This window comes from Phycodurus eques, chromosome 5 (genome assembly GCF_024500275.1).
Source record: "Phycodurus eques isolate BA_2022a chromosome 5, UOR_Pequ_1.1, whole genome shotgun sequence".
In the NCBI taxonomy this organism is placed as follows: Eukaryota; Metazoa; Chordata; class Actinopteri; order Syngnathiformes; family Syngnathidae; genus Phycodurus; species Phycodurus eques.
Window position 1 is genome coordinate 21,725,641 of NC_084529.1, and position 24,071 is coordinate 21,749,711.

At 41.3% G+C, this 24,071-nt stretch overlaps 1 protein-coding gene across 1 annotated transcript; it reads right to left on the minus strand.

Annotated features, from left to right (window-relative positions):
* Positions 1-761: 761 nt before the first annotated feature.
* Positions 762-22,657, minus strand: asz1 (ankyrin repeat, SAM and basic leucine zipper domain containing 1). The gene is made up of 13 exons (XM_061677359.1): positions 22,550-22,657; positions 20,650-20,752; positions 20,431-20,553; positions 16,948-17,059; positions 13,046-13,157; positions 12,841-12,975; positions 11,624-11,742; positions 11,297-11,369; positions 9,730-9,786; positions 8,615-8,727; positions 3,055-3,154; positions 2,441-2,554; positions 762-905 (listed from the first exon to the last, which is right to left on the minus strand). The coding sequence occupies exons 1-13, from the start codon at positions 22,655-22,657 to the stop codon at positions 762-764; spliced, it is 1,413 nt and encodes a 470-aa protein (XP_061533343.1).
* Positions 22,658-24,071: the final 1,414 nt, after the last annotated feature.

A 24,071-nucleotide genomic window follows, 5' to 3' on the forward strand; every position in this document is an offset into this window, starting at 1 on the left:
ATTCAATGCTACGTACAACTCTGCTATTCTTACTGCTGTTCACATTCACTTCTGTGTATACAGAGCAGCCATTTTTTTCATGCACAGTTGACACATAGACTGACACCCATTGCTGATATTCCAGATTTTTTTGGATTCTTTGTTATTATTATTCTCGTGTGCTGCTACATTCCCCTTTGCTGTTGCCTTAGTAGAGGTCTGGGTGCTTATTAATGAGTGAGATATCGGAATGAGCGATTCTCCCAAAGCATCACCTATGAGATTATGTGTCGCACGCCGTTTGAAGTGTCACCATGCATTTCCTCCATCTTTGATCTACGGCAGACTAACGAGGCAATTGGATTTTTCGCATCATTCCCGGGAAGCAAAAGTCACTTCAACAAATCAAACCTGCTTGCTGCTGCAGCATCTTTTTTTTTTTTTTTAAATAAAAGATTTAAAAAAAACGTCAAATAAAGAGCAAATTTTCACATTTTTGCTTATTTATTTTTGTTTTTGTTTCAGGGACGGTGCTTTTGAAATTCAGGAGCAAATTAGTTTTTTCATTTTTAACTTCTTTATCAAGATTTTCATCTCGAGACCATCTCTTATTAAACAAACTTGTACATTTGAACATATTTTTGTAAAAAAAAAAAAAAAAAAAAAAAATGGAAAATGGAAAAAAAATAAAATACATCTTAGAAGAGGTCCTGGTAACAACATACAAATAAAAATGCCTGGTTAAACATAAAGAAGAATAAAAATGAAGTGAGAACATTCCTTCACTTGGGCAGATAGCGGCGGCTGAAGAAGAGGAGGAGGGCGGCCCCCAGTGTCCCCACAGCAACCCTCGCGAGGGGTGGCAGCTTCCTGTTGCCGTGGGCGACAGGAGGCGGAAGTCTACAGTAGTTCGGGGCCTCGTTCATCTGTGTGTAAAACGCATCCATTTTATTCCATTTGTGGCTCCTCTGGACCATAACCATCAGTCAATAGTGGCATTGGAACCCCCCACCTGTAGGCTAGGACCTCCCTTGACTAGTCTGGAATCTCTTTCTTGGGCTGGGACACACCTCGCCAGATCAGCAAATCCCTACCCTGGGCTAAGTCCTGGTTCTCAAGCTCAGCCTAGCTCTCCCTCTACTACCTGGATCCCCTTCTAACTAGGACCACCGTCCTCAGGCTGCAAACAACTCGGCTTGTTTAGGACCCGCTACTTTTCTAGTCTGGGACCACCACAGTCCCAGACTAGAAAATATTACTAAGCAAAGAATACCCGGCCGGTCTTGGTATCTCAATGCAGAGAACACTCTCCTCCTAGGCTAGAAATACCTCCTTGGGCTAGGCCCGTATCCTCCTTTATAAACTGGGACTCTGAGACGCCCACCTTGCGCTAGGGATGGTATTTCTATGTGGGGAACCAACCTTTCTACGCTAGGGCCCACCTTTACTAGACAGGACACGCGTTCCTGTGCTGGGACCTCTCGCTCTAGGCAAGGACTCATTTCTAGGCTGGAAACACCACAGCTTGGACTCCCCACCCTGGGCTAGGACCTGCTTTCCAAACGTATTTGGGACTAACTCACCTGAGTTGGGACCTACACCGTGGGCTGAGGCCCACCTTTCAAGGCTGGGAGCCTCAAAAGCTGGGAACCAAACAATTTGATCCGGGACCTCCAACGAGGACTGTTCTCACCGCCACTTATGCTGAGGACCCACATTTCTAGGCCGCAACCCACCTCAATGTAGGACATGGCCCCTCTCTGGACTAGAAACAACTTACCGAGGTTTGGACTCCCCACCCTACACTAGGTCGCACCTTTCTAGGCCAAGATACTATGCACAGAACATTATCTCATGGCTGAGAACCAAATAAACAATTTGGTGTGGGACCCCCACCATAGGCCAAGGCCAAGGCCCTCCTCTGGATTCCGAGACCTTTCCCTAAGCGAGGAACTACTAAAGCTGAGAACCAAACAAATCATTTGGTCTGAGACTCCCACCTTGCTCCTCTCCACCTTGGGCTAGGAGCCACATTTCTAGGCGCCAGCACCTCATCCTGTACCGGTACTCCAAATGTAGTCTAGGACCAGTGAGTCCAAAAGGGCTCCACTGGTCTTCAGATTTTTGCTTGACACAGCTGAGGAACCACAGTCCCCCCACCCCCAATATGTCTATGTGCTGCTCCTTCACCTCTTTTTCTCACCCCTCAACCCAAATCCTAACCCATCAAGCCCTCTAAACTCCGTCACCCCACAACATACGCCGCCACAAACCCCCCATCTTCCCTCTCCCTGGTGTCTGTGTTCTGACAGGGCCATGTCACAGCGGTGCTGACTTATGGGCTGTGAGGATTCGCTTCTTTCAGACTAGACTATCTGCTACGAACACACACACATACAGACCCACACACACATGCCGCAGCTTGTCAACATTCGAATACAGTATGCAGACGTTTGCGGACCTGGCAGAGCAGATTGTGAAGGCAGTTGACTTCGGTCTGCAGGTCTCTGGTCTGCACCATCAGTTGGCTGCACACGGCCTGCGCCTCCCTCTTGTGGTCCAGTGTGAAGACCAGCTACACCCAAACACAAATTAGCACACAAAAGCAGCACAACTGCTCCCATGCAGTAGGAGAGCCAATCTAAAATTGTCATGGTAACGCTTCAAAATCTTTGATTACTAAACTGCAGATCGGTAGGAGGGGGTACGGGGGGGGGGGTATATATTTGTACAAAAGCATATTTGGAATAACAGTAAACAATATTATCAATTCATTTATACCATGGGGTAAGACTTGGCACTTACATTCACCCAAGAGACCACTCCACAATATGTATGTGCCCTGACACTGAACAGTTCATAAATAGGGTCCAGCTCACCTGCAATCCTAATGCGGACAAGTACTATAGAAAATGGATGCTGGCATGGCAACCATTTTGTAATGTGCATTAACGCCACCTACAGGACTGGAGTGAAACCCCCCCCCCCAACCGAATAAGTAAAAACTGAACTTTTTGATGTGATGTTGGATCTGATGGAATTGAGCACGTGTGGCTAATGAAGTGGCCGGTGTACCTTGGAGACCTGCATGGGAAAGCGGCGGATGGTGTCTTGAATGGTTTCCGTCAGGCAGCAGCAGTGCTGCTTCAGCTTGATCAGAAAGTTAAGGCAACTCCTCGCTCCTTAACGACAAAAAAAAAAAACAAAAAAAAAACAGTAATCACTGAAATAAAGTTTATTTTATGGATACAAATGAAAATGTTGAACACCTCAGCAAACAGGTGGCCAGCCATTCTCACACCCAGTGAACATGGTCTTCAGATGATAAGTGATTCGTATTCATCAAGCCGCATACTTGACAGTGTGGATTATTGATAGTTGTTATTTTAGCGCTACATTTGCCTCGGAGGAGGCGCACTCTGTCAGAGTGAGCAGTGTAAACAGTGTCAGGCGGCCTGGCCTCCCTTCTCCCTGCTCCTAGTTTGTCTAGCACGGCGATGACAGCACGCCCGCAGAAATATCTGATGTTATGTTACGCTTTGTTGTTTTACAGAGGGAAAAATGTGTGAGACTGCCTGGTATTGTTTTTATTTCTTATTTTTTTATTTTAACAATTTAAAATCAATTAATCCCTGTTTTGGATGCTCTACAAGTCAGAAATGGGCTAGTTACTCAGCCACTTCTAAAAAGAAAGTAATCAGTGTCGCCCAAGATGTAGGAAACTGAAGCAGCGCGACAGTTCAATCTGAGGAAATCGGAGAATATGGTGCGAATTATACACATGAATTGTTTTCCAGATTTTTGGGGTCGATTTTGGGAGTGTGTTATACTCAAGCGCGCATTATACATAAAAAAATTACAGTAATATAGTTGCAATATAATTTTTTTTTTTTTTAAATGTAACTTTCAGGTGGTAATTGACTTTCTAAAAAGGTATGAATTTAAAGATTCTCTCATTTTTGAACTTTTTTTATATGTACAATTTCTATTCTTAATATTTTATTTTCATTTCAATTGCTTTTATAAAATTTCAAATATTTCTGTTTTTATGCAACTTTTACTTTGGTTTGTTTAATTCATTCATCTTCCGTTCCACTTCTCCTCACTAGGGTCGTGGGCGTGCTGGAGCCTATCCCAGCTATCATCGGGCAGGAGGCGGGGTACACCCTGAACTGGTCACCAGCCAATCGCAGGGCACATAGAAACAAACAACCATTTGCACTCACATTCGCATCTATGGGCAATTTAGAGTCTTCAATTAACCTACCATGCATGTTTTTGGGATGTGGGAAGAAACCGGAGTGCCCGGAGAAAACCCACGCAGGCACGGGGAGAACATGCAAACACCATACAGGCGGGAATGGGATTTGAACCCCGGTCCTCAGAACTGTGAGGCAGATGTGCTAACCAGTCACCCACCGTGCCGTATGTTATTAATTTTTATACATATATACAGTATATATATAAAACATACAGTACATGCCAACATTGTGATTGTGTATTTCCAGACTTTTGAATAAATAAATAACTCCATATTGGAAACTCGGATTTTAGACTTAGGATCTATGGACATGCTGAAAATTGTGTTCAACCATTCTTCATTTGTTTGTTTTGTTGTCTTTCTTTGCTTTTCTATGCATTCTGTCCATATTAACGGCATTTAAGTCATGTAAGAATAGCCTTTCAAAATATGATCCCTAAGTGCCTCCTTCAATTGATCAAAAGTTCCCCAATATCCATCCAATCTCTGTACCGCTTATCCTCACTAAGGTCACGAGTGTACTGGAGCCTTTCCCAGCTGACTTTGGGCGAGAGGTAGGCTACACCCTGAACTGGTTGCCAGCCAGACGCAGTTCCCCAATAATGAAATGAATATAGTGTATTATATCAAATATACACAATTTAGGATTGTTATTGTTTTACACAGTAAAAGCTGTTAGTATGCTTAATATCACTTGTCGCTTAATGAGTGTCTTTTCTCAGTAGGTGAGCGAAGAGGCAGCTCAGGAGGAGGTCTGGTCCTGGTCAAGCCTTGCACCATCCTTCTATCTCCTGACGTCCGTCCGTTGAGCCCACACGGAGCGATGGGGTGCGCCGAGCCGACTCTGCTGTAAGCTCTCATCGCCTCTCGCCTTACAAATCATTATATCTCTACTTCATCCATTACTTTACTACTTGGTGAACGTTCAGTTGAGCACACATGGGGTAGGGGAGGGGGGAGGGATAGTGAGGTGCTCACAGGTGTGATGGACAACTTCCAGTGGGGGAGGACAGGCACAGTCTTAAACCCGCCATACACCACCGAGCGACACTGCCGAACCCGACTGAACTTCGGCAACTAGTTCTTATGACTGGCCGACGGTCAGCCAATTGTCTGCGGCGATTCAAAATTTGAACTGCCGGTCGGTGCATGGCGTCGCAACGTTGCACACGTAACAGCCAATCAATAATGCGCATGAGCTTTCATACAAACAAAAAATAACTTTCCCGATTTTAAGTTTAAGCGAGACCCAGTCGGCTGCCAATGAGCTATACAAATACAGTATATTCAATATACACTGTGTTTTATAAACAATACTTAAAGGTCTTCCCCATTTTTAATCGGGTTTGCAAGATAATTTGGGCTGAAAATGCCCAGAATGTCTTTTTTTGCATGCTATTCTAGTTGGTCTTTTTCACCTGGTAGTTGAGATGCACGGAGTTCTCATGAATATGCGACATATAAATAAGCTTTGCTCTGATTGGATTGGTCTTCTTCTCAATATATATAAGGAAAACAGCTGCGCTCCGATTGGCCGTTGGTGATATCTCAGCAGCCAAGCATTCATAGAGTCTTGCGTTTGGATCATTCAATGCGGCTTCACTAACATTTTGAAGCAAAATTCACCAAGCGTTGGATTGTTCGCCCAGTACTCACAACCTCACAGAGGAGGGGACAGGGGTGAAATAAAAGAGAGGGTGATATTTTCAGTGGCGGGTCCCATTCAATCACTTCAACGTACAAGGCATTCATCGCTCACCCACATTATGACGACAATGACCGAAAGCTTCGCTATTTAATCCACCTCCTCCACCATTGTCACTCAGCCATTTTTCCTGAGACGAAAGGGCGTGTACCAACCGTGAAGTGGGAAGTTACTCGAATAATTAGCAAGCTTCTACGTCACAAAGACACGGAAATCTGATCAGGTCAAGCTTTATGCCGTCTTTTGCATTCGATTGACAAACCACACAGATTAGGGGTGTCAAACTCTTTTTTTGTCTCGGGCCCGATTGTAGTTATGATTTCCCTCAGAGGGCCGTTAGAACAGTGAAACCATATAAATGTTTAATCATCACCAAAACATATTATTACCATTACACAACAAATTGAGGGATAACTACTTTTGAAATCAGAAGACAAGGACTATCGTTTGTTCAAGTATTGTTTAAGGTACTGTAGAAGAAGGGTTTGGTACCATAAAAATGCAATATCTCAACATTATTGTTTATTATTATGACAATTTGGGTACAGATTTTAGCAAAAATCACAAAAGTTGACAAGCATGATTTTGCTTTCGCGGGCCATATAAAGGTGGTGCCGAGCAGGTGTGGATATACTTATTGTCCCCCGACTCCGAGCCTGTACACTGGTGTTCACTCCGGTGGACGAGAGGGTAGCCTCCCTCCAACTTTGGGTGGGGGGACGGGTCCCGACTGTTGTTTGAGCCTATGCACCAAACAGCAGTTCAGAGTACCCTCCCTTTTTGGAGTCCTTGGAGGGGGTGCCGGACAGCGCTCCTGCTGGGGACGCCACCATTTTGCTAGGGTACTCCAATGCTCATGCGGGCAATGACAGTAAGACCTGGGACCGTTCTGTTATCGGACTTCTGTGCTCATCACGGATTGTCCATAACGAACACTATGTTCAAATATGAAGGTGTCCATATGTGGACTTGGCACCAGGACACCGTAGGCCGCAGTTTGATGATCGACTTTGTGTTCGTGTCATCGGACTTGCGGCCGCATGTCTTGGACACTTGGGTGAAGAGAGGGGCGGAGCTGTCAACTGATCACCACCTGGTGGTGTGTTGGCTCCGATGGTGGGGGAAGATGCCGGTCCGACCTGGCTCTCCCATACGTATTGTGAGGGTCTGCTGAGAATATCTGGAAGAATCCTCTGTCAGGAGTTTCCACTCCCACCTCAGACAGAACTTTGCTCAGGTTCCGGAGGAGGTGGGGGACATTGAGTCCAAGTGGACCATGTTCCGCGCCTCCATTACTGAGGCGGCCGACCGGAGGTGTGGCCGTAAAGTGGTCAGCCCTGTCGTGGTGGCAACCCCGAACCAATTGGTGGACACCAGTGGTCAAGCAGAAGAAGGAATCAAATTGAGCATTTTTGGCCTGTGGGACTCCTGAGGCAGCTGATGGGTACCAGATGGCCAAGCGGAATGCAGCTCTGGTGGTCGCTGAAGCAAAAACTCTGGTATGGGAGGAGTTCGGTGAGGCCATGGAGAAAGACTACCGACGGGGAGAGGTGGTCCGGTTTGGTGGCCTCAGTATTGCATCTCTGCTTTTTGCAGATGATGCAATTCTGTTGGCTTGATCAAGCCGTGATCTCAAACTCTCACTGTAGCGGTTCGCAGCAGAGTGCGGTTGGAATGAAAATCAGCACCTCCAAATCTGAGACCATTCTCCTCATTCGGAAAAGCGTGGCGTGCCCTCTCTGGATTGGGGATGTGATCCTGCCCCAAGTGGAGGAGCTCAAATATCTTGAGGTCTTGTTCACGAGTGAGGGAAGAATGAAACGGCAGATCGACTTTGTATCGGTTCGGTGTGATGAACAACGAGCTAAGCCGAAAGGCGAAGCTCCCAATTTACCGGTCGATCTACATTCCTACCCTCACCTATGGTCACGAGCTGTGGGTCGTGACCGAAAGAACAAGATCCCGGATACAAGCGGCCGCAAGGAGTTTCCTCCGCAGGGTGTCCGGGCTCTCACTTAGAGATAGGGTGAGAAGCTCAGTCATCCGGGAGGGGCTCAGAGTAGAGCCGCTGCTCCTCCGCATTGAGAGGAGCCAGAACATCGGGCATCTGATTATGATGCCTCCTGGATGCCTCGCTGGTGAGATGTCCTACCGGGAGGAGACCCCGGGGAAGACCCAGGACACGCTGGAGAGACTAGATTTCCCGGCTGGCCTGGGATAAGTGGAAGAAAATGGATGGATAAAAAAAACATAATTTAGCGAATCACGAATGTGTGGGGAACACTGTACATATTTTATATGGACTCCTACAAACTGTTTGTTTATTTGTCCATCTGACAAGAGCCGTTTGATCAGAATCAGAATCATCTTTATTTGCTAAGTATGTCCAAAACACACAAGGAATTTGTCTCCGGTAGTTGGAGCCGCTCTAGTACAACAAACAGTCAATTTACAGAACACTTTGGGGACATAAAGACATTGACAAAAAACAATTGTGCAAAAAGATGCAGAGTCCTCTAGCACTTAGAGCAGTTCGAACGACTAATATTGCAATAGTCCGGTGCAATGACCATTGTGCAAAGGGCGCTGAGACTTCAAGGAGTGTATGCGGTTTAAAGTGACGAGTAGTGCGATCATCTGGGACAATGAGAAGACGTGGTAATACGAACCCGCTGTCATTCACCCCAAGTCCCTCAATGGTGTCCAATTCCACTTTGTCCAAATGCATCTGACGCACGGCACTCAGAACCTTCTGCTGGTCCTCTGCATCTGTGATTCCAACCTATCATAAGACAACAGTGGTCTTAGCTCATTTGCATACCATTAGGCACACCTGCAGAAACTAATGACATCTACAATTCTGCCTTTACAAAGATAGTAAAGCTCACTTTTAATGGGCACTGTCAGTTCCTCATATGCATTTTGACCCTCTCGTGTACCTAAATAAAGTAAGTTCATTTGCAGGCCATTATATTTCCATTTTATTGTACAATATTTAAATGTGTTAGTCATGTGTACTGTATTATACTGTACATGAATAAATATTTATTTACATGCTTTATTATTTATTTTATATACTTTGAACATAATTTTACAGTACCTGAACTATTCAAAATGTTAATAATATTAACATTATTTATGTATTGTATTGTCTATATTTACATGCTATAATAGGTTCTCCTATTTCATATTTTGAACTGCTCATATGACTAAATAACACAATTTCATTGTTTAACCATTACACGTCACGGTGTAAGCCTTGCTGCTGTTTAATCTGCAAGGGTCCCACACTTAAGACACCCTTTGTCTTTTTTTCCAAGCATTTTTTCTTCCATTTCGTAGTCGTTGCCGTTTCGGTTCACCGCTTTCATCTTCCCACTCATTGAATCACACATGTAAAGCTCGCTCTTTTTTGGGATCCGAGGTACTCGAATTATTTGACGATTCGTGTCACCCCTAATACCAGTGCAAACTACAACCACAAAAATACAACCACCATTATTATCTTAGTAAAGCAATTTTGAATACAGCTCATTAGATTGTCTACATAATGACGGGTGCTGGTAACTCAGTAAATTGAACTTGAAAATAAAGGGTCACACTTGTTGTAGATGTAACATACTTCCCATCTACACAACATTGAAAATTCACAAAAAGCTGCAACACATCATGTGACGGTCACTGGAGCGTAGCAGCGTCATACGTGTCCTTGTACAGCACAGACTACCCTCATTTTCATCCTCATGTTCACGGACAGTCGTCGCAGATTGCAATCACCCTGTACCTTGGCCAGGTCCTCCTCCTCCATAGTCAGCAGCTCGCTCCAGGCGATGTCCTTCTCCTGTGAAGGAACACGGCACAACTTGAGCGCACGGCAGGAGCAGATGCACCTGCATGGCCGACACCAGCATCTGTCAAACTGGGTTCAAACCTGTGTTAATTCCAGCTACCGTGCTAATAAAATATGTAAACAGCACACCTCATTACGTGAACATGTCATAGCTTCTCACATCTGCTACTGTAACATCTCACCTGTGGAGGTAATAAGAGTGACAGCATGCTATCATTAATCAATATGGTGACATCAGGGAGATGTGGGAAGACCACACAGACCTGGATAATTTCACAAAAGCATTTTTTAAATTGCCTTTTGGCAGAAAACTTGTTTGTTTGTTTTTTTTGTCCACAAAACCTGATCTTTTTATACATAATGTTTAAACATGATCCAGCTGTAAAAGTGATTTTAAATATAACAATTATTTTAAACCCAATGTACATTTATGAATGATTTTAAACATGTGCATCCATCCATCCATTTTCTGAGCCGCTTATCCTCACGCGGGTCGCGGGCGTGCTGGAGCCTATACCAGCTATCATCGGGCAGGAGGCGGGGTACTGAACTGGTTGCCAGCCAATCGCAGGGTAATTACAAACAAACAACCATTCGCACTCACATTCACACCTAGGGGCAATTTAGGGTTGTCAATTAACCTACCACGCATGTTTTGGGGATGTGGGAGGAAACCGGAGTGCCTGGAGAAAACCCACGCAGGCACGGGGAGAACATGCAAACTCCACACAGGCGGGGCCGGGGATTGAACCCCTGTCCTCAGAACTGTGAGGCTGACGCTTTAACCAGTCGGTCACCGTGCCTAAACATGTACATGGAGTATTTATTTTTATGTGCATGTCATAATGCTTTTAAACATAATATACACATGGGAATGGTTGGAATGATTTTAAAAATGCACATCAAAGGGACGATTTTAAACAGTGTACATAACAGGAACCATTTTAAGCCCAATGTAAATGCAGTTGCATATGTACAAATGATTTTAAACATCATGTATATGTAGGAATGATTATTATGTAGTTCTTGCAGTTTAAAGAAAATATACTGTATGTATGAATTATTTCACACACCATACATTAATGGAATGATTGTAAACATGTATGTAGCAATGTTTTCAAACAATGTACAACTCAGGGATGATTTTTTTTTTTTTTTTTTTCTTTAAACACCGTACCTAAATGTAATGATTTTAAACATCATGTATACATTGGTATGACTTTAAACATGATGTATAGCTCAGGGATGATTTTAAACCTAATTTAGATGTAGAAAGGATTTCAGACATAATATCAATCAAAGGGGTGATTTTAAATATTAGGAATAGCTGAGAGATTATGTTAAAAAAGCAGGAAAGAAGCAACCAAATTGGATTTTTTTTTTGTTTTGTTTTTTTTTTACATCCCAAAGCTAGGAAAGTATACTTTCTAAAAATATGTGTGCGCATGTGGACATGGCTGGAAAGTGTACAAATAATATAATATAATAAGTGGTGACGTACATGCATGATGTCAATGAGATAGCCGAGTTCCAGGCCGTGAAGGAGGAGCTCCAGGTCATCCAGCTTGGGTACGCTGGCGTGAAAAAGAGACACTGTGACTTATAATAATTAATTTATTATTTTCTATCAGGGCGAACATATTGATTCCTGCAGTTGACGAGAGAATCCAGTAGGCGGCAACAAACACACAAAGTCAAACTGTTACCTCAGTGTGATGTTTTCAACCAGGACAGCCCAAAGCAATGTGCATCTATGCACATTTTTATGCACATTTTGCAGCTATCTATGAGTATATTTTCATATCGAGGTTACTTTACAATGCTTTACCTTTCCACAAAAGATGGAGGCTGAGTATTGGTCTTGATGCTTGTGGAAAGTGATTCCTCAGTGGAGCTGAAAGGCAGGACAGGATCTATTTTCCATGAGGAGGACAGGATCCTGGAGATCTACACGGTGTGAGGAATACACACAATATAGTACATTTATAAACAACCGTGTTTTTAAATGTACATAATTTACATCATAACACAAAAATGTATTCATTAAATAAAAGGTACAGAGTACAGCTGTCGCTGACATGTCGCATGTGAACCCGCACATACAGCAGTCGCGGCAATATCGTTCTTCGCTGGGTTCTGCGTCAAAAGGCAACGGTGGATTAATTACATTGCTGGGCTGTGAATTTCAAGCTTGTAAATAACTGTACTGCCGAACAAACGGCACACATGACTATGAGGGGTAAAATGGCCACAGGTTGGAAGTCGGACAAGCACTTTACAATGGAACAGTGTGTACGTGTATAATACTAGCGGAGTATGTGTCGCGGAAGTTAGAATAAGTGTGTGTGTGTTGTGATCGTGACAAAGTACAACGGAGATCCCGGATGAATGATAAGAATGACGGTCAGCATATAAAAAGCCACTAAAAAATACGAGCCCATGACTGAAGTGTCATCCGGTGAGGCAACGTTGCTCACGCCGCATGTATATTGGTAAATACAATCTTTTGCTATCAAAAGCAACAAATATTTGTGTCAACGATATGCATCTTTTCACAAAAAGCTAGTTTTCGCCGCTTTCTGCAAGAAACGACTATATTTTGTGAAACCAACCTATTCTGCTGATGATTGAGCTGAAGAATGGTAAAAGGTTGAATCAAACTTTTTTTTCCCTGATGAAAGAAGAGTCTATTATTCTTTCTTTTGGTAGATTCGGTGTGTGTGTGTGTGTGTGTGTGTGTGTGTGTATATATATATGCGCACAGACACTACAACATTATATACATTTTATCTTTGAAATTTGTTAATTTTTATTCCCATTTACAATATGTTTCAAAAGTTTTTTTTAATAAGTTTAAGTGTGTTTAAATAAGTTTACATGTGTTCAAAGCATGGTCATGGTCTCTCTATAATGTGGATTTCAACCTATTGCAGGTGGGTCTGGAAAGCGTCTACCGTGATGAACGGGGGTTCGCTCTAGTATACTGTACCTACCTAGTTGGGTATTTGTCATATTTGCTCCACGTAGAGTCAGTGTCGAAGGTACCTGAGCGTGCTTGAGAAGCAGAGCCAGCTGAGCGGGGCTCTTTCCTGCATTGGTCACGATGGTGCTGTCGGCTCCGAGCTGGAGGAGCTTCAGCACGGCCTTCTCCCGGCCGTGGTGCACGGCAAGCGACAAGGCCTGAATCGCCACATCACCTTTGTTACACACGCACACACTGTATACGTGTACGAGCAATAATGTCACATACGGTGTATCCGTTGGCGTCCTGCATATTGAGGTCAGCCCCGTGGGACGCCAGCAGGTTAAGGACCTTGCAGTAATTGTCTCTGGCGGCCAGCATCAAGCACGTCACTTGAGACCTTAAAAAGACGCACGACAAGTTATAAACTGGGTTTTAATGCTCTAATTTAACTTTTTAAACCTTGCACCACCTTCAGATCCCAAAACAAAGATGGTGTACTCCCTGTCGCACGCAAACACCTTCCAAAAATAAGACACCATATGTGGTAAATCATCAAATGTCCATGGTCCACCACACGCAACGACAAAAACTTAATGGTTTTGCAATTTAGCATCGTCCATCTGTCTATTATATGTACTTCAAATTTGGTAGCAATTAGACAAAATCTCAAGGACAGGTTTGTCTTTGAGGACACCTGGAAACAACCCAAATGACTCTAAAATGGCTGGTTCTCACCAAAATGGCAGACTGCCCAAACTTCCTGTCTTTTGGGGAACGGCTTCTTCAGACTTTTTTTTTTTGTGGCTCTACTCATAATAGACATGAAAACCACATTTCATGTCGATAAGTGAAACTAGCTTTGGGGGCTGAATTTTCAAAGAACTCTAAATATAGTTGTTATTGTAAACCAATACTATAATACATCAATACAGCTTTGGGGCTGCCGGCCGGATCTGCCTTAGTACCCAGAAGCGTTATTTTTGTTGAGAAAGATCATGTGATACAACATAGCATTTTTGATTGGCTGTCACATCTGCAATATTTCAACGCCGTTCACCTGCGTTTCAAATTTCAAATTGTGGGAAAATATAATTGCCGACGGGCAGCCACTCATAAAAACTAGTTCCAGAATCCTGCACACTGCACGGCAGTTCACTCGACTTCGGTCAAGTCGCGTGGTCTACAACAGGCTTTAAACATTCAATTTACACCTCTTGACAAATTCATTCATGTATACGGGATATAGAGTAGGCGGGAGAGGACGCAGCCCTGGGGGGACCCTGTAGATGAAGACAATTCCACATTCAATTCCTGTAATCGTGCTTGAGAGGGACAAACACTGTACATCAATCGCTTTTTACCTGTCACACCTCAAAGGCGAACTCACTGTTGACTTACGGCGGTGATTTAGTGAGTCATCTGGGAAAGAGTCCGCGCTGGTCAAACAGCGTGACAGCAAACAGTCATATTAATCACCTTCAAGTAGTTAATGTTTTATGCCAATTCGCATACATTCCTCGCCACTTCACCTCGGTGCACTTCCTCTTTGAACAGTGGGAACCGGACCGGTCGCATCGTTCATTTCTACTGCCGGCGTGGCGGCCCTCACAAGGTCTTTCTCATACAGCTTCTGTGTGAGTGTTCCAATCATTGGCACCGTAGATCACTCTTATCTATTCAACTGTCCAACCATAAAAAGGTCAGTTGAGATTTAAGGTCTAATCGTGATTAACAGACGTCACAAATTCAAAAGGAAAGCTTAAGCCTCCAGTTATGTAACGGGTCAGACTGACCCATTTTTAAAGTAAAAAGACAGAGCTGAAGCAGTACTTTTCGGTATGAAACTTCTTTTTGGCTTTATAAGCATAATCAACATCCAATGAAAAAAGTGAATTCCACATAGTGGTGAAATGGGTTGACTGGATTCTGTGTGAAAGGGAAATGCGGATAAATGTTGGATCTTCTGTTGTGGGATCTCTGTGTGACAGGCTACAGGTAGTAACAGTGCCTTACCACAATCAGGACAGTCAGCGCCTGTGTGCAAGGGTACTCGGCTATTCCAGCGCAGTGGTGTGAAGGTTATCATTCACTTCCATCGGCCCGTTTTCTTGATATCTATTCTTGCTGTCAGGCAACTATTTTATACGTCACACTAATACGGTGGTGCTGACCTGTTTAACTATCCGATTGTGGGATGCTGTGTCACGGTGTGAAAGTACACACAATTGTTGCAAAATTCACTGGATTCTATGTGAAAGGCAAATGCGGATTAATGTTGGTTGTTCCTTTACAACTCAGATACAACAATTTTCTCTGTGTTTAAGGGTTCACTGTGCAATGACAACCATTTTAATTCTATTTCTTTAGACTTAATCCCATTTCACACTGCCTGTGAAGGGTGACATTTTGTCAAATCTCTGTATGAAAGAGGCTATTTTTGCATAGCAATGAATTTGTCAGATTTGGTGAGAAATGTCTTTATTAGGCTGGAGAGCAAAACCGCAGCTCCAGACCAGCGGGCCTAGGAGCCGCTGTGCATGCTCACATGTGCATAGCAGCTCAAAGCCACTTCCGCCCTCAACAGTCGAGTAAATTTGAGCGCATGTGAACAATTGGGAGTCCACATCGTGTTTGTTGAGAGTGTGTTTGTTTACACTGAAGCAGAGACCAACGCAGCTGGTGTTAATTTTTGGTTTGATGCTCCGACGTAAGCGACGACAGCGGGGGAGGAGGTTTGATGGCGCTTAACCACATCAACGTACATTTCTCTTTGAGCTGTGGGGTTTGTTAGCATCTCTGATATGCGGCCTCGCTCAAACATTTGGTCTCGCAGGGAACTGATCACTTACTTGGCACTGGTAAAGTGAAGCGTGCTAGTTTGTAGGCTAAACACGGAAAACATTTCATTTGCGCACAGCGTAATCTTAGAAAATAAAACACGCTCAACAGCAAAACAAGTTTTCTTTTAAGATGGCCGACAGTTTCCGAGGGTGGTCGCAGATGGTGACAAATCATTAGCAAGGGATAGTGTAACACAGCCTGTTTATCTTACAAGGCAATGTTAAGTTTCCAAGAGGTCGTAGGAAGAAACTAGTGCTTTAGACTTTGGAAAGAAGAATTTCAGGACACAATGAACACATTTACATAACGGACACACAAGATAAACAAAACCAAAGCTCCAGAAAAAAGAAACGGAACTGAAGACTCGAATCTGAAATTATCTCCCTTGGTAAAGGGATGAGGTCATTTTCTTTGTGCTTACCAGCAGACAGTATGCGTCACTGAATTTCCTGATATTGGAACTGATCATGTTCATTTGTACTTAGCGCTTTGTACTTCACAGAACAGCAGCACTTTGAAACAGTAAGCCATGCCTTTATCAAATCCCGACTGAATTACAGTAATGCACTTTACTTTGGAGTCAGCCAGTCCTCCCTCAAACGACTCCAGTTCGTCTGAAATGCTGCTACTCGCTTCTTAACTGGAACACATAAGAGGGAGCACATAACTCCTGTCCTGGCTTCCTCCACTGGCTGTGCACATTACAGTCCATTTTAAGATTCTGTAATTTGTTTTCAAAGCTCTGCGGTTAACACAAAGTTGGGCCAGCAACAACTGAAACCATGCGTTTTCTATAACTGGCAAAGAATCCTTCATATCTTAGTGGAGATGTTTTGCCATAATGTGCATTACTTTATTTCTTGTCTGTTCTTGAATTTCTTTGGATTGTGGCATTTTGTTACCTTTTTGAGATTTTAGCGGTACAGACAATGCATGGATGGATGGATGGAGGTTCTATTTAAGTGATTTCTTGAACAGGTCTGTAGGTAATCAGGCTTTGGTGTGTTCAGTGAAAATTAACCAAAAAAAATGTGATTAGCCACAGGTAATTCATGATTTAACAAGGGGGGTATTACCGTTACATTACAGAGTCAGGTAGCTTTGAATAGGTTATTTCCTTAGTAAATAAAATCAGCATTTAAAAACTGCATTTTAGGTTTGTTTATTTTTGTCTGATTTACATTTGTTTGATGATCTTAAACAATGTGGGAAAACAATGCAAGAATATAAGAATTTCAGGAAGGGGCCAGAAGTTTTTTTCACTGCACTGTACTATACTGGGGCCATATGTCAGCAGAAAACAACCGTCAGGGGGAATGAAACTTCCTTGTTGATGGCAGACTCACCTATCCGCCATGTTGGGATCAGCGTTCCTGGAGAGCAGAAGGTCCACACAGCGAGCAATTTTGTCCTCCTTGGCAAGTGCAGTACAGCCAGCCATGAGCACGGTCCAGCCATCTGTAGACAGTAATACAACATTTTCTCACATACAGTATATACATTTTTATATTAGTACAAATCACTATGGGGTTCCTACGTGGACAAACATTGAGGCATGACCTGACACCTCGAAACTCATCAACACATTCTCATATATGTGCTTCAGACTTTGGTAGCAATAGGACAACATTTCTTGGAGGACTTCTCATCTTTGAAGGACCCCTGTAAACGAGCCTAAATTGACCATAAAATGGCTGCTTCAAACCAAATTAACAGGCTTCGGCTTCTTTCGACTTTTTTGTGTGCTTTCTCATAATAGACATGCCGACTTTCATGTTGGCTTCAACTGGCTTCAAGGGCTGAACTTTCCAAACAATCTGGAGTATTTTTGCACCTTGTTCTCAGATCCTAATTGAATTTTTCTTTGGTCGGGAGTTCCATTCTTGATTTAACTTCTATATTTGGACAGTGATTAAAGCTATAAAATGTAACTTCTGTTGCCCCCTAGGCTGGAATTCAGTATTACAACGAGAGTTGCAACAATTAATCAACAAATTAAATGACAACTATTGGGTGAAAAGGACTTCTTTTTTTTTTTTTTTTTTAAACAAAAAAAGCTTGGATGATGTTCCCTCATGGGAAGCAAGGGATGAACTTTGACTATGTCGCTAGATTAGCATCTTTTGTTCAAGATGACGTCTAGAGTTGTTCATACGCTGATAAGAGCAAGCCGAGACCCCCGGCGCCGCATTCAATCCCCATTTAGTTCCGGCAATGTGTTTGTGTGTAAAGTGTATTTGTGTTTGGGCTTCTCCATCTGTATGTGTGTTACTGTGTTTTTGTTGTTTATATATTCTTTGCGTAGGCGCAAACCAAACGGGCCCAGCTTGCGACTGCATGGGATCGGAGTAAATAAATGCTGATCCTGAGATTTTGGTGAGCGGGAATGGCAGCAGTGTGACGACCGGGTTGTGCGTCGTTCATGCGTTTACTCGTGGATTCACTTGGGGAAAAAAGGCCATCGGCCCGTTTAATTGTTTACTTCACCTGCCTCAACCGTCCCGTCCGTGAAATCGTCCTGGACTCACTTGAACTTTTGATGGCGTTCCAGCAAAAACTTATTTAATTTAACTGGGCCTTGTGTTAGTAGCATGGCATTAGCATTTCGGCTAATAAGATAACAACAGTGTAGCGTGCTTTTAAAGATGACACAAGCACACTGCTTACCTTGGAACACACAAAAAGACGTGCCTGTTGATTTTTGAGGAATTGAAATTACATAGCTTAATCAAGAGTATGCTCTGTTTTGGAAATAAAACAAACAAACAAACAAAACATTTAATTTCAACATCAGTGTATAAAATGTGTCATACAAAATTTGGAACTTCGTATGGACCAGGGGTGGGCAAAGTATGACCCGTATGCTACATATGGTTCTTTCTTAATCCAGCCCACCAAGCATTTATATTATCAAGACTCCTGTAATACCTGTTGCATTAATTTAGTGGTTTCCCAAAATTTGTTAAATGAGTAAAAAAGGAATAAATTCATTTTACCTCATTAAATAATTGGCCAATTGATTTACTGTAAAGAATAAAATTTAACAATTACTAATATAGATCATTCAGAATGTTATTTCATTAAATAATTGGTAATCATAACTTAATGAATCATAGAAATAAAAAAACTAATTGTCTTTTAATCCACATTTTAACGAGTTTTTTTTTTTTTACCCTCCTCTACAAATGAATGTTTTAAGAAAAGTAGTAGTAGTCGTTAGCCAACACAACGCAGCAGAAAAGACTGTCCAAATACTTTTGTCTGGTTTGCATGTCCATAAATGCCATGTTTAGCACTACTTTCTTTCATTTTGATAGTCATCTATTCATCCATTCTCCGTACCGCTTAACCTCACAGGCGTGATGCTGTCTATCCCAGCTGACTCTGGGCGAGAGGCGGGGTATACCCTGAACTGGTCGCCAGCCAATCGCAGAGTCATTGTTAGTTGATGATCATCTATTTCCTGATTTTGTTCCCATTCCCAGTAGCTTAAACCAGTGATGTCAAACATTTTGTTGAGAGCCACAATGTTGGCACGGTTTCCTTCTGAGGCCCGTTATGACTATGAAATCATATAAATGTTTCATTGTGCAACAAGTGTGGCGCTGCACTGAGTAAAGATGTAGGCCTCCCCGACATGGAAGAGTTGCTCCGCCGTGGCAAACCTCGACACAACACATGCGTTGGATGATGAGGCAGCGGTCCTTTGCCTGGACTAAAAAGAACTCCCAGGGATCAGCGGTGTGGTGTTTCTGCAACATTTCCTCTTTAGCGTCATCGTAGTTAAGTAATGTCAGATGAAAGATGTTGATGCCGTGGAATGATTGCTCCGCGGTGTTCTGCTTATGCCAAGTGAAAGGAGGCCTCATCAATCTCGTCGACTTATACTTTAGCAGAGGTCATAAAATAAACGAAATCAACATCTGATGATCATTAATGATGTGTATGTGGAAATTGTTTTATTCACTTGTTTAAATATGGCTTTGTATCTTGTAATATTTCGACCATATAACTATCATGTTATGACTATAGTGGCTTGTTTTGGTCTCTTCTTAAGACAATTTTCACGAAAATTCAACTGCTTACAACAAAAAGTATGACTTTACCCACAGAAGATTACAACTTTATTCTCATAATATTACTTTTTTCTCGTAAAAATGACTGACTTGGTTTTTGTTTTTTTACTTTTTCATACACTATTCTAACTTTATTCACTTTTAAATTATATGAAAACGACATAACTTTTGTAAGAGCGTCACTTTTTGTTATTGAAAATATGGATTTTTTTTTCACCTTGAAAAAATCTATTTTACTCCGTCCAGATCTGGACTTCATTTTCTTTTAAATTTTTAATTAAAAAAAAAAAAAAGAATCCTCAATAAAAACAACATTTAAAAATCAACTTTATTATTGTAATATCATAACTTTTATTCTTGAAAAATAAAGACATTATTCCAAGAAAAATCGGATTTTCTCTGAACGTTTGTCTTGCATAACATTTGACAAATCTATCGGGGAAAAAAAATCTATTTCTAAAATAAAAATGTAAAATAAATTCTGGCACAATTGCAACTTTTTTTCTCTCCTAAATACAACTATAATTTTAAGATTACTACTTTTGTTATGAAAGAAAATCAATATGACTCACTAGTTTCATATGATTAGGAAATTGCTTATTATTGTCAAAAAGGATTTTCTCTTGCCACTTCATAAGCAGTTATAATGTACAGTAACTGAAGACACACTGCTTGGTTTGTCTCATAGTGGAAGGTAAAAGTTTAAATGACTCTACATGATCAAGACGCATTTATTTAGTTTGTGAGGGAGACCTTTGCTAAAGTTGCCGTTGGCTCCTCGGTCCAGAAGGAATTTGGCCACGTTGTCGTTCGCCACACCAACAGCACACATCAGAGGAGTCCAGTCAAAGCACAGCTTGCAATCCACATCTATGCCTGTGCACAACGTCAACGATATTACTACTAGGTAGCCTCATATACTGTATACAAACACATTTAATTGTTGTGTTTTATGAATAAAAAGGTTCTTGCCATTGTCCAGCAGCTGTTCAATGGCACCAACATTGCCTTCACTGATGGCGTTTTTCAGTAAACAGACTTTATCTACAGTATCTGCCATGGCATTATCAAGATTCTGTCACAATGACAAATAAACCAGTCATATACAACACTGTGATTCAGTACATGAACAAAACAACCCCTGTAAATGGAAAATGAAAGAGCTATAAATGCAGTGGTACCTAGACAAATGAGGCCCCCAATTTACAATCTTTTCAAGCTACGAGCAGACGCTTGCTCGACTTTTTGCTTTGTGTCGCGAGCTAAATATACTATCAAGTGAAGTGACAAAAAATAAAATGGAGCAATGAAGGTACTGTAATGCCCTCACATGTGGGCAAGCAGCGCTACAGTCGCAGATGCACTTTTCAGCCATTTACTGAATAGGACAATCAGTCAAACACACAAATACAAAATGAGAACACTGGCAAGGATATTCCACACTATGCTGAAATGGGACTTTGTTTTTGTTACTTAATGTGTGTGGAGTTAAGCACTCTAGTTTTGCTTCTACAATTGATTCATTGACCATTTAATATCTTTATTTTGTTACTACACTAAGAGGAATTTTTTATATTTTATGTTTTAGTTTGTTTATTTCAGACAGGATATTTAAATGTAATGTGTTTGCATCGTTGTTTTGTACTTCACCACTAAGATGCTATAAAAAGATTTTGTTTACTTAGTTTGAATCACTACTGCACGAGACATTTTGTAATATAAAAAGGTATCATGTTGGGATACTTTTATACAAACTAAAAAAAAATAAAAAAGTCAACTGAGACAATCTGTAGGCATGTTTTTTTTCGTAATGCATTGCCAAAGCACCAGATCAGGACTCTGTATTAGCAAATACTCATAATCAAGTGACTCGAACTTGGGTGCAAAATAAATGAATAAATAAATAATGTGATCGGCACATCCCTACTTTAAAGGCTACCTTCATCAAATCTAAAAAACCTCTCATTCAATAAAAGTGGGCCATGCAAACCACATAGACTGATCTATACTTAATAAAATATCTGTCTTGTCAGCTGACTCAATGCCAGTGGACACCAATGTGACATTTCTAAGACCTCTGAAAGGTGAATTTATTGATGTCTGTAAATCCTAATTAGGAGAAATACTTAGACTAAACTCATTAAATGTTGGCACACACATTTACATACACTATGTCATCTATACTCAAAAACATCAACATTTCATCTTACAAGAATTCCACTTCAAACGCATCCTCTTTCATCAGTATAAAAACGAAGAAAGTTAATTTAAGACCATTTCTTGTGGATGAATTCCCCGTATTTTATAAAACGATGTTAAATGTTATGTTGTATCCGGCAATATCTTAATTTGCACATTCCTATTTTATATTTTGGTCTATTTAACATTTATGCTGTGATTTAAAAAAAAGAATAAGTCATAAATTAGCCACCAATTACTAAGATATTTTTGTTTCTTTGAATACTTCCCCTTACTCTCGTACCCTAATTGTTTGGATGACTACTTTTGATTTTTACTTGAATCACTTTATTCAAAAGTAACACTACTCGAGTGCAATTTTCGGCCACTGCCCACCGCTGACAGTACAGACTTGAGGAAATAGCAGACTAAGCCTAAACTAATAGCTTACGATACTACGATTATAATCATCGTTTAATCATTATCAGCACTTCAGCAAAGTCATTTATGTTGTGATGAATAAACGCGTAAGCATTTCCAACTGTTAAAGGCGGAGTTTGATGACAACGAACGAGCAAAGTTAGCTCGCGAGCTAGCCAGGAATAAGTTATTAGCAAAGCTAATGGCGGCAAGCTAGCTAATTCTGGTAGCGCGAGGCGACGTTTACAATAGTTTTTCACCAAGTCGAACTTGCCTGAACGTCGAAAGACTTTTTGTCAGGGGGACGCTCCATGTACCACTCATCGCTGCTGTTATCGCTCTCGTATCCCGCTGGGAAGGCGCTAGTCTTCAAGTGGTCCATGTTTATGTTACCCACTCAGAGAAACTTGCTTACCAAGCCACTTTCCGAGCGCCTAAATCAAAAGATAGGTGGCGCTAACAACATACAGGTACAGGCTGGACTACATTTACTTTTGTTTTTTATCCATTTATTTACTATATTTGTATGAATTGCTCAATATTCTTATTTTGTTGATTGACTGTTTCTCATTGCGCAGCACCTTGTAACTTGTAACACCTTGTAAAGGTGATATACAAATAGTACTGTACTACATAACTGCAGTGCACTATTGTTACTACTACCAGAGGTGGCAAAAGTCTTCACAGTTTGGATTTAAGTACAAGTACAAATATTTGTGTAACAAAAAAACAAAAAAAGACTGGTAAGCAGAAGTACAGATTCAAGATTTACATAAATGTAAAAAAAATATATATATGTAATTAAGTACCAACGTAAAAACGTTTTACTGTCAATTATAGGACTGCAACTATAATGGTTATTTTTAATAATCGATTAATCTGTCGATTTTTTTTTCAATTCATTGGACAAAAAAACCGTTTTGAAATTCATATCGCTTTATGAAAAACAGGACATTTCAAATTAACAGTGCTGAAAATGCACAAATATTAATTGATTATGATTCAGTTACTGGTTCAGTCCTTAACATCACAAAATAGGCAAAAAAGGTGATCACTCTATTCCAAAGTAAAAACAGATGTTTACAAATGTCTTATTTTGATTAAATAACAAAGATAATCAGTCTGCTTTCATGGAGGACTACAGAAGTCTGAGATGTTGAGAGGCTGAAATTCCGAGAATTTTGACAATTTTAAGTTAAACAAGGTCTCTAAACGATTAATCGATTATCAAAATAGTTTTTGATTAATTTGAAAATGGATTAGTTGTAGATTAATTGATTAATCCTCGCGCCGCTCCTTGTAATATTGAATTCCAGCCAAGGGGGCGACAGAAGTTAATCTTATAGTTTTAATCGCTATCCAAAAATAAAAGTTAAATAAAAAAAGGAACACTCGACCGACCTAAGAAAATATCAGTTTTTAGGATCCGAGTACAAGGTGCAAAAACGCTCCAGGATATTTTTGAAAGTTCAGCCCTCTCCTTTTTGTTGTTTCCGTCACTTGCTCTGTTCGACTGAACGACTGTAATTCTCAATAAATATCAATCAGAATGCAAAGAAAGCACATTGGCATCTTAAAAAGTCCACTGTGTGGGATACAGAACCTCCTTTCTGCTTGACCTAACAGCCGAACAGGACAAAAAAAGAAAGAAAGAAAGTTCAGCCCTTGAAGCCAGTTGAAGACAACATGAAGGTCCGTGTGTCTATAATGAGACCGACGCACAAAACAGACCATTTTAAGTGAATGTCTCTTAACGATTAATCGATTATAGAAACAGTTGTTGATCAATTTTATCA